General features: G+C 33.5%; 1 protein-coding gene and 1 long non-coding RNA gene across 2 annotated transcripts; both read right to left on the bottom strand.

Annotated features, from left to right (window-relative positions):
* Positions 1 to 7: 7 nt before the first annotated feature.
* LOC134275962 (ryncolin-4-like) lies at positions 8 to 2109 on the bottom strand (the record flags this gene model as incomplete). The annotated part of the gene is made up of 4 exons (XM_062758243.1): positions 2017 to 2109; positions 1783 to 1882; positions 1404 to 1574; positions 8 to 84 (listed from the first exon to the last, which is right to left on the bottom strand). Coding segments are annotated over exons 1-4 (441 nt in total), but the record flags the coding sequence as incomplete, so codon positions are not given.
* Positions 2110 to 2695: 586 nt separating this feature from the next.
* On the bottom strand, positions 2696 to 9745 carry LOC134275961 (uncharacterized). Its single transcript, XR_009993955.1, has 4 exons — positions 9604 to 9745; positions 9199 to 9330; positions 8967 to 9112; positions 2696 to 2751 (listed from the first exon to the last, which is right to left on the bottom strand). It is a non-coding gene; the product is annotated as an uncharacterized LOC134275961 (long non-coding RNA).
* Between the last annotated feature and the right edge of the window lie 2579 nt (positions 9746 to 12324).

Here is a 12324-nt window from a genome sequence, read left to right as displayed (position 1 = left end):
TCTCAGCACAGGGATCCCCATACTTATCATTATCAGTATCAGTGGTGGAGAAATACATGCCATTATGGTAGGACAGGTTATCTTCTAAAAGTAAAAACCAATCTTAATTTTAACAAAAGGCCCATGGACCTTAGAGGTCACCTGAGAATCATGTAACAACTTTCCAATGATTGAAGTTGGTTCATGTTTGAAACCAGAGGCCATGAAATTCACAATTTTGAAAGAGGCACCAGTGTTCATCATAACTATACACTTAGCATGCTTAGTTCAATTACTTAATACCCAAAGGAAGAGTAGGGGAATAAAGGAATGCATTTGAACTAATCAGTACTATTCAGCAACAGTCAGTAGTAACCCACCCCACTAGAAACCCTGATCCAGGGTCCACAAAGTTCACAATTTTGCAAAAGGTACTCTTGCTCAACACATAATTGTTTGACTAATACCAAGTAGCAGATTTTAAAAGCATAAATTCATTTTCACAATACATGTATAATTAGACCCCCTCTATGGTACACCTGACCCAGGGGCCTTGCAATTCACAAATATGGAAGGACTGTTGCTCATCATAGCTATATAGGTAGTCCATCTGCTTAATTCCCAGGAGCAGGGAAGAAGATTTTCAAAGAATTAATGCATTTTCAACATATACTTTATATAGATCAAGACCAGAACCCATGACCCTGGGACCATGAAATTCACAATTTAAGAAGAGGCACCCTTCCTCATAATAAATATGTATGTAGTTTGTTTGTTTAATACATAGCAACAGAGGAGATTTTCAAAGAATCAATGCATTTTCACTCTATAATTAATAGTGCCCTGCTTTTACACCAGAACCCCTAACCTCGGGGCCAAGAAATTCACAATTTTAGAAGAGGCACCCTTCGTTATCATAATATATATGTACTTTTGTAATCAATGCATTTTAACGCCCTAGCACTAGAACCCTTGACTTGGGGCCATGAATTTCAGAATTTTGGTAGAGGATCAATGTTTATTACAATCATGCCAACGGTTTGACTGCTTAATGTCCAGGAGTAAAGAAGACGATCTTTAAAGATTGCATTAGTTTTTAGTGGTTTTAGTCCCATCCCTCAGGCCCCCCCCCGGGGGGGGGGGGGGGCGAGACCATGAAATTCATAAGTTTTGTTCCCCTTCATCCGCAGATGTTTATGTAAAAATTGGTTGAGTGGTTGCAGAGAAGATCTGAAAATGTTCAAATGTTAACACACCAAGGACGACGACGAACGAAAACAGATAGCAATAGTTCACCTGGTTGACTCAGGTGACCTAAAAGAAAATTGAGCATTCTACCGTTCACATATAGAGAGACTAGTTTATTGTTTTTGATACTTTTCTCTATACATTATTTTTAATCACATTAGAGGTTTTAACATTACTGAATCCAGAAGACCCCTTATATCCTCCAACGGTGAGTTTATATTTGTTTGCTGCATTGTTGACAATGAAGGTTGAATATGTAGCGTTTCCACTAACTCCTGAAAATCTGGCCACATCTATCCGTAACTTCTGGTTCCCAGTTTTAGTAAGAGCATGGATTGCATCATTTCCTAAAATTAAAGAAGTTTCTTCTTTTTAGAGAATAGTTATTTTTTCTTAACAAATTTCAAATAAACTAAACATTTCATTTTAATAATTTATTTTAAGTTTAAATCATGTGTTTCAACCTTTGATTTCAAAATCTGTGTTTAACTTACAGACGAGGGACATGTAGCTTGTTTTTGGTAGAAAGAGAAATTTTCAATAATCATAGAATACCCAGCCAATATTCTGATGCCGGATTTCCGAACCCTTTCGCATTATCTGCCCACTTTTTCCCTTGGAAATCCGTGGAGCCATCCATGCGTCTTTGAATAACCTATCAATGAAGAAACAATGACTAATTTATATGTTGATTTTTGGTTGTTAAAAAGTAAGGAAGGAAGATTTTCACGGTATATATTATGTGTTAATTAAAGTGTTAATTATTATGTGTTAATTAAAGTGATGAACAATTTTCTGTTTGACATTCAACACTGCCGGATTTCCGAACCCTTTCGCATAATCTGCCCACTTTTTCCCTTGGAAATCCGTGGAGCCATCCATGCGTCTTTGAATAACCTATCAATGAAGAAACAATGACTAATTTATATGTTGATTTTTGGTTGTTAAAAAGTAAGGAAGGAAGATTTTCACGGTATATATTATGTGTAATTAAAGTGTTAATTATTATGTGTTAATTAAAGTGATGAACAATTTTCTGTTTGACATTCAACACTGAATATAGTTAGAAAGTATACCTGAACAATATGTTACTAAACGGCCAAAAGATAAAACATGGTTTGATTCTGCATTGCTCAAAACTCTTCGAAAAAAAATCTGCCCACTTTTTCCCTTGGAAATCCGTGGAGCCATCCATGCGTCTTTGAATAACCTATCAATGAAGAAACAATGACTAATTTATATGTTGATTTTTGGTTGTTAAAAAGTAAGGAAGGAAGATTTTCACGGTATATATTATGTGTTAATTAAAGTGTTAATTATTATGTGTTAATTAAAGTGATGAACAATTTTCTGTTTGACATTCAACACTGAATATAGTTAGAAAGTATACCTGAACAATATGTTACTAAACGGCCAAAAGATAAAACATGATTTGATTCTGCATTGCTCAAAACTCTTCGAAAAAAAATCTGCCCACTTTTTCCCTTGGAAATCCGTGGAGCCATCCATGCGTCTTTGAATAACCTATCAATGAAGAAACAATGACTAATTTATATGTTGATTTTTGGTTGTTAAAAAGTAAGGAAGGAAGATTTTCACGGTATATATTATGTGTTAATTAAAGTGTTAATTATTATGTGTTAATTAAAGTGATGAACAATTTTCTGTTTGACATTCAACACTGAATATAGTTAGAAAGTATACCTGAACAATATGTTACTAAACGGCCAAAAGATAAAACATGGTTTGATTCTGCATTGCTCAAAACTCTTCGAAAAAAAATAGACTTAAGCAAAAAGCTCAAAAAAGCAAAAAAGAATCTGACTGGGCAAATTTTAAGCAAGTGAGAATATGAAAAAACATGCAATTGAAAATTACCACAATAATCTAGAATTATATCGTATAAGTGGAAATTTTAGCGAGACGCAAATTTAGCGATTTATCCTTAAAAATTGGTATTTTATTTTTAGCGAGATGTAGTTTTAGCGATTTTAAAAAGCTTACTAAAGAAACTTTTACAAATAAAGTGCAATTAATTTTTAACGATATTGAATTTTAGCGATCATTGCAATCTCGCTAATAATGCCAAAATTAAATCCTCGCTAAAAATTCTGCTTTTACGGTACCTTACGGATGCCATCAAAAACAACTAGGTGGGTTCACTTAATGCATTAAATGGTCCTGTACTTATATCAATTAATAAGCTACCATATCCTCTGTCCCATTTCATATATTAGAATAAAGTAGACACTTGGTGCTTTCATTTCCTATAATAAAATTTCTTTTTGAGAATCAAAATATTGGAAAACAGGCTTTGAGAAATTGCAATGTTCATGAAATTTGCAAAAACATGCGTATTTAACTACCTTCAGCAAAGAATTTAAATATGAGCACTGTCCACGATCCAAAAAATAAAATATGTTTTTGATCTTCAGAAACAGATCTTTCATTATGTATTTGCATATTTTGGATGATATGTTGTGCCCAATATGAAATATTGAAAAAATACCTTAACTTTAGGCCATTCTCAAAGAAATTTACAGGATATGAGGAAAATGACACATTTTATGACGTCATGATACATTGACTAAAGGGAAAATAACGTCATGATTAATAGATACGTTGTCACCAACACTCCAAGTGATAAATACTGCATTTGCAACCTAAACAGAGCGGTTTTGATTTTCAGAAATTCTCAGGGCCAAATAAGGCCCAAAGTGGCTTTTGCTTTATACTGGAAAATACTGAAGGTTGCTTTTAAAACCAAAAATTTCAAAAAAAAATCCTTCTGTGATGTCTAACTAAAGACTTGGGGCCTGTTTTACAAAAGGACTTACGACTTAAGACCAAATTTAAATCTTCATATAACTTTTTATTTAACTTAATATCGAAAATTATTTTAAAATTTTTAAAAGAAGAGTGGTAAGAAATTTTTACACAAACAATTTCAAAGAGAATTATTGATTTTGAAAAATTTTACAACCATCTGAAGTTTTTGGCCCCAGTGTCATTGATGAGGTAAAGTAGGAGAGGGAACCAGACTGGCCTGTTTGTTTACATTCAGCTGCGGTACCAGATTAATTCTGATTCTGACAAAATCGGACCGTGGTATTAGGATTGAAAAACTCACTGTCAGTGTCTTATCATTTATATTGATAGTTTTAAAATAATTTTTTCATCAGAATATATACGTGATGCATGTAAGAAATCCATTCTACTCTGTAAATAAGCCCGGCTCTCTGTACTTCTGAGTACTTTGATTTTTAACCTAGACATTCAACAGTATACCAGCTGATAGAATCATATGACGATATTGTAAAAGCTATTGATGATGGAAAATTTTGATGTTTTATTATTTTTGTTATCTCTCAAAAGCATTTGATCGTTTTTGGCATAAAGGTCTCTTATTTAAACTTAAAACATATAGGATTACTTATACTTACAAAAGTACCAGAATTCTTAATAGACAAACTTCCAGATATGCGCTGTAACACACCTATCTATTCGACAAGAAATTCTCAAAATTATGATATTCCAAAATGTAGATTACAAACTTATAAGTCTACGTTTATTCCTACTGTAGTTAACGAATGGAACTCAATTCCACCCGAAACTCGAAATTTATAGTCAATGTCAAAATTCAAATCTAAAATTAGTAATAAAAAACCTAGATCTGCTCCACCTTCTGACTTTGATTACGGTAACAGAAGACTTAATGTTCTTCAAACCAGACTACGACATAATCGTGTATTAAAGATGCAATTTAATATCAAGTACTCTGTGCTCATGTGGTAAAGTTGAGGACACATTTTTTGTACGTCCAAAGTATGTGAAAGCCAGAAATGAATTTTTACATATTTTTTTTTTTTCACAATTTGATAAAATCCATATTCTAGATATATATGTCTTTTCTTTTTTTTTTTTTTTTTTTGGGGGGGGGGGGGGTCACTGAATGCTACAAAGAATGAACGTCTCTTTTCTTTTGTTCAAACATTTATCAAGCATTCTGGTACATTTTCTTGTTAATTACTGTACTAATAAATGAATTTGTACAACATTATATGTATTTATACATATCTGCAAAATTCATCGATTTGTTTACTTTTGCAAATGCTGAATATTTTATAAAGCATGTTTAACTGTGACAATATAAATGTGTAATTTATATGTAGTGAGAGGGCATTATGAGTTTTTTCAGAACTTGTGCCCAATCCCTTTGTACTTATATTGCAATAAAATATGTTCAAGTCAATTTTTATCTTTTAAACTTCATTTACAGTTTATAAACCTTCCTATCATAAAATTATTCAGAACTTGTTCATAAAGGTGCAATAAAATTCTCCCAAAGTGCATCAGAATTAAAAGAGATTTCTCTTATTTACCCAATCTATATGATTTTATTCGTGCTTCAAAATATGAAACATCAAACCAACAACTTACGAAGGAGTTTTACACTTTAAAAAAAATATGTTCCATTACTAGTATTCTGAGATTTCTAAATAAACTCTAAATTAGTCTTTTTAAGTCACCTGAGTAAACTCAGGTGACCTATTGCTATCTGTTTTCGTCCGTCGTCGTTCGCCGTGCGTTGTGCGTTAACATTAGAAGATTTTTAGCTTCTTCTCTGAAACCACTGAACCAATTTCAACAAAATTTGGCATATAGCATTTATGGGTAAAGGGGAATGGGGGTGGGGCAAAAACCACTAAAATTAGTGCAAACTTTAAAAATCTTCTTCTTTACTCCGGGACATCAAGCAGTCAAACTGTTGGTATGATTGTACTCAGCATTGAGTCCTCTACCAAAATTGTGAAATTTATGGCCCCAGGGTCAGGGGTTCTAGTGCTAGGGCGGGGCTAAACAGGTTATATAGTGAAAATGCATTATTACTTTGAAAATCTTCTTCTCTGCTCCTGGGCATTAAATAAGCTAACTAAGTACATAGTTATGTTGAATAAGATTGCCTCTTCCAAAATTGTGAATTTCATGGCCCCAGGGTCAGGGGTTCTGGTGTTAGGGCGGGGCTCTATTGATTATATAGTGAAAATGCATAATTTTTTTAAAAATCGTCTCTTATGCTCCTGGCTATAAAACCACTGAATTATGTACATAGTTATGATGAGGAAGGATGCTTCTTCCCAATTTGTGAATTTCATGACCCCTGGGTCAGGGGTTCTGGTGTTAGGGTGGGGCTCTATAATGATTATATTGTGAAAACGCATGAATTCTTTGGAAATATTTTCCTTTGCTCCTTGGTATAATGCCAATGATCTAAGTATATATATAGGATGAAGAAAGATGCCTCTTCCAAAATGGTTAATATCAGGGCCCCTGCGTTAGGGGTACTGCGGGGGGGGGGTTACATAGTCTGAAAATAAAGTAATACCTTGAAATCCGTTCTTTGATATTAATCACCCATTTCTGATGAAATGAAATTTATAAAATTTCTAAAATTTTAAAATATGTGGCCCCAGGGTCAGTGGTTCCTTTTGGTTGGTGTGTACAACTGTGGTTATAAAGTGGTAATGCATTTTCTCTCTGTTACTCTGATCTCCTTTTGGGTATTAAATAACCAAATTAAGCATGCTAAATGTATAGTTATGATAAACAATGGTGCCTCTTTCAAAATTGTGAATTTCAAGGCATTTGGTTTAAAATAGTCAAACCAAATTCAGTTGTTGGATAGTTGTTACATGTTACTCAGGTGACCTATAAGGCCCGTGGGCCTCTTGTTCCAGTTCTTGAAATATAGTTGTCTTCAATGCTCGCTAATTGAAGTCCAAAAATTAAACAACAAATTGACATCCACCAAAACAGCTCTCACCGAACCCTCCTCCCAACACACAGTGCCATACCGGTGTTGTAGAGTAGGATTTCCCCCATAGCCAGCTTTCCCCCCCGGAAATCGTGCTCTAGAGTAGGATTTCCCCCCAAAGGGAAATCTCACACCAGAGCCAAATTTCCCCCTCTTTCTTTCTCAGAGTAGGATTTTCCCCCTCGTTATAGAGTCAATATAAACCACAGCCGCAATATTTTTGTAAAAAAAAAAATAATAATAACTGACAAACTGAGTGGGGTTTTTTTTCGACTTATGTTGTAAGAATTTTCTAAGCATATATTTCAAATCATGGAATCTCAGCCAAAATATATAGCATTTCAAAAGAAATGTAAATATTCTTAAAATTTGACGAAAAAAAACAAAAAATAAATGTCTGAAAAGTATATATTTTTGGACCTATTTGTTTGTAAATGATTACAATAATAAACTTTCCAAAATATTAAGAAATTGTAAACTTACTATGATGTTCAAATTTCCACCTTTCCGTAACCATACTTATTAATCTGTACAGCTTTTTGTAAATCTCCTTAAATCCCATTTTTGTGAAATTTTTAATGAAAAATTTAAACATTTTGGGGTTTAAATTGTTCATTTTACTAATTTATATAGGACTCAATTTGTAATTTTTAAGGTTTTTTGTAGTAAACTCAGGTGACCTTTTGCTATCTGTTTTCGTCCGTCGTCGTGCGTTGTACGTGGTGCGTTAACATTTGAACATTTTCATCTCCTCTGCAACCACTCAACCAATGTCAACCAATTTTGTCATAAAGCATGGATGAAGGGGAACAAAAATTGTGAATTTCATGGTCCCTGTCCCCCTTGGGCATCAGGGGTGGAGCCAAAATCAATAGAATTAAATCCATATTTAAAAGCCTCTTCTTTACTCCTGGAAGCAGTCAAACTGTTTGCATGATGATAATCAGAGTCCTCTACCAAATTTGTGAATTTCATGGCCCCTGGGTCAGAGGCTCTAGTGCTAGGGCGGGGCTATATAGATAATATAGTAAAAATGCATTATTTCTTTTAAAAGCTCCTCCTCTGCTACTGGGTATTAAAACAGCGAACTAGTACATAGTTATGATGAGAAAGGATGCCTCTTCCAGATTTTTTAATTTGTCAATCCTTATGGATTTTCATATTTGACATGTTATATTCACATTGCAGAATTCATGAGTAACAAGCATTCTAAAAATGCAAACTTGAAATTCACCTACCAAAATTATAGCTCAACATCTCCAATTGTTCAGAAAAAATATTGCGGAAAACTGTTAAAAATTGAAAAGATCGTAATTCCTTTAAAACATTGAAGCGAAACAAAATGCAAACTTGAACGTTAACTCATCAAGATACTAGTATACTACTATACCAAAAGTCAGCTCAATGTCTTCAAGTCCGGAAAACCATTTGGGCACACAGACAGACAGAAGGACAGCTTGACAAATCGACGGACGGACAGACGCAGAGGAAACGTATAGTCCTCTCCAGTTTCATCAATTTATTTGATTTAAAAAAAATGGTCTGACGGTAGCCAAGAAAAAATCGATTTTAAAAATTTTCATGTTCATTTTTCGTGTACGTATGTTCAATACATCTGAGCACCATTTTGAAGAACTGGGACACTTGTACATGTAGCAATGTGCCAACCATTCCTTCCCAAAAATAAGTAGAGCAACTATGTTTCATTGGAGGAAAATTGGCTCTGGGGGAAATCGCACGCTATAACTACTACAAAGAGTAGGATTTCCCCCCGGAAAATTGACTCTGGTGTAGGATCTCCATAGGGGAAATCCCAGTTTTCTGGGGGGGAGGGAGAGATTTTAGGGGGGGGATCCTACTCTACAAGACTGGTAGAAAAAATAAGAATATTTTGGCTGATACAATGTTGATTCACTATACGTACCGTCTACCCCCCGTCGTCTGTTGTCATGTCACAGAATACTTTCTTTTTCATTCCTTTTTTAGGGTAAATTGTGTACACACCATCTCTATTTCTCCGATTTGGTTTCTTTTTTAAAATGTCAGCACAATCTTTGTATTTGGTTAAAACTGCAAACCAAAGATTATTTTGAAAAGTGTAAATATATAAATAGCTTTATCATGTATTCTGATTTATACACGCTAAACAAACTTACACTTTTTCGAGAAGACAATTCCTCCGTCCAGTTTGTATTTAGATTTCAGTGTAAGAATCATGGGGCCATCAAGGGATGCCGACATTTCAGTATGCTCCCAAGGGACATGCTTCAGGAAAGTATCAACTTCATCTAAAGAAATTTACTTGAAAATAAAAATTAAGTTGTGAAATAAGTGAAAGTGTTCAATTCTTAATGATTTATTTTTTTACATTTCATTTTCTCAACAGGTAAATTATCAAAGAAAGAATTCATCATGTAAGAATTAAAAAAAAAATTTTTACAGCTTATAAATATATAAAACTAGTCAAGGAAAAAAGAAAACTTTACGTACAAAATTAATGACGATTAACAAAAAGTTATAACATATATTTCAGGTACATGTATGTTTCAGATAAAACCTACCTTTCACAAAGGGGTGTGGTTTTATTCCGGAGGAATCTACCTGTAAAGGGAAAATAAGACACAAAACGCCCAACAAAAACCTAACCATTCTTTGCTTGGAACAGTTTCACAAAATCTTTCGTGTCAAACATCATGTGTGATATTTAAAGGATACTAGTAGTTACTGTCATGCAAATTTGTCATTACTCCAAAATACAATCCTTGTTTTAGGATATAACATCTGCTAATAGATGAAATTCATTTTCATATATTATTTCAATTATACTGCTAGAGAGTACCAAAAGAATGCTGACAGACTGCTTGTACAATTTTGATTTCAAACGATGTTTTATACAAGTTTAATGATGAACACATGTTTAACAATGAATAATAATGCTTTTTCTGACAGAAAAAGTGATGATAAATTAATATATTTACAATTTTTTTTTACATACTTGTATGCCAAGTGCATATATATATATATATATACATACATACAAAAGTACTACCTTGAAGAGAATTTTTCAAAAGAATTTTTTAATGCTGTTGATCTTTTGCAGTAAAAAAATTTACTGGCAATACTGTTTTACCCTCAATGCATTCATGTTAATTTTATGTATATTCCATTTAGCAGCAAGTTCTATCCAAACCAAGTAATGTTTCCTATTCAAAAGTATTTTCACTTATCTAACAAGACCAAACTCTAGCAAGGTTCTGAAAGGTTCTAAAAGTGTAGATATTTAGGAATCTGTATCGACAAGTTTCTTCCGTGTGAAAATATTGTATAAAGCATTATACAAAAAGTTAATGCCAGACTTTATTTTTTATATAGAAACGCATCCTGTCTTAGTACACAGTCTAGAAAGACCCTATGTTCTGCCTTGATACAATGTTACTTTGAATATGCCTGTTCTACTTGGTATTGTAGAATAAACAAGAGAGAGTATTTCTAACAATATTTTATACCCTCTAAATATGTTAAGAGTGGAGGCTAGAGTTAAACAATTAAGATTTAAACCGTGTTTTTAATTTATACATGTGTATCATAAGAATGCATCAGCTTATCTCTTATCTCCATGATAATTTTATACTGTCAGGATAATACAAGGATTATTACAAGAACTGCTAAAAATTAGAATTTTCTTATTCCTAAGATAATAGGGAGTCTTCATGTTTTTTCTATAATGCTATTAAAAACCGGAATGCATTGCCACTTGAAATCAAGGTGAATGCTAAACAAAAATCTTAAGCAGAAAGCTGAAAGATCTTTTTCATCTACAAATGCTAATGATATATATACTTGGATGACTTATCTAATTTTATTGTCTATTTAATTTATTTAGTTTAATAAGCATTATTGTGATAATTTTAAGGTAAACATTTTATTATGGGAAAATGTCATTTTTCAAAGTCTTGTGCTATATTCATGAAATTACCCTGCCTAAATTCCATATTTTTATTTGATGATCCCATTGGAAATAAACTTTTTAAAAATGTTTTATAGGCTATCCTTAGGTCATACCTATCATGTATTCATGTAATTTATATAATAATAATTACATGCATAGTATACACTTATCCACTGGTTGTGAGTGGGATAGCTCTTTTACCAAACTCGCGACAGGGAACTATTCCCCGAGGGCTTGCCCGAGGGGAATAGTCCCTGTCAAGGGTTTGATAAAAGAGTCATCCCTCTCACAACCAGTGGATAAGCGTTTTATTATACTGATGTATAATATAATTTCTATGGTTTGAATTTTTTGGGAGTAAGATAATACTGCAAGAATAATCTGAAATTCTGATGACGTCACAATGCTACTGAAATCATTCTGACATCATCAGTCAATACATTTATCGCCAGAAATCAAAATTGGAGGCAAAAATTGCATGAAAATTTTCCGAGGATGGATAGTATACACCTATTTACTGGCTATGAGGACAATAGCAAGTTTATCGTTCCCCAAGACAGCAAACTATTTCCCGAGGCGCAGCCGAGGGAAATAGTTTGCTGTCGAGGGGGACGATAAACTTGCTATTGTCCGAATAGTCAGTAAATAGGTGTTTTATTATACCGATGCTGACCTAACTTTTGTTAACTTTTTGGAGTCCAGGGTACACACAATTATGATATTACATATTATACTGATGCTGACTTAACTTTTTGTTACGTCATAATACATACGCGTCACAATCCGTATAAAACCAGAAGTTTTCCGAGATGAAAAGCGAGGGAAACAGAATGCTGCCGGTGAATAGTTTGATGACTATTTCACCATGGGCAGATAGCACAAAAACTATTTCACAGTAGGGGCTGTTTGGAAAAGATAGCATGTTTATTCGTCATGTTTTTATATTGAACAAATTCACAGAGGTATAATAAAAACTATACCTCGGGGTATAGCTTTGCTATGCCTGAACTATAAAAGATAGCTATTTTACCTTCTGAACTTTATCTAGGAAACATTCTAACAGAAGTATAATAAACCCAATTAGATCTTTATTTAGAATCATAGTGCTGTGTGTGTGAGGGCGTGTGTGTGTGTGTGTGTGTGTGTGAGGGTGTGTGTGTGTGTGTGTGTGTGTGTGTGTGTTTTAGTAAACGCAGGTGACCTATTGCTATCCGTTTTTGTCCGTCGTCGTGCGTCGTACGTTGTGCGTTAACATTTGAACATTTTCAGCTTCTTCTCTGCAACCACTTAACCAATTCAACCAATTTTGGCATAAAGCATCTATGAGTGAAAG

Source organism: Saccostrea cucullata, unplaced genomic scaffold (assembly GCF_032062105.1).
Source record: "Saccostrea cucullata isolate Sc308-1 unplaced genomic scaffold, CSIRO_AGI_Scuc_v1 ctg7077, whole genome shotgun sequence".
Taxonomy (NCBI): domain Eukaryota; kingdom Metazoa; phylum Mollusca; class Bivalvia; order Ostreida; family Ostreidae; genus Saccostrea; species Saccostrea cuccullata.
The sequence above is the reverse complement of the archived record's forward strand: the minus strand, read 5'-3'. Positions and strand labels throughout refer to the sequence as shown.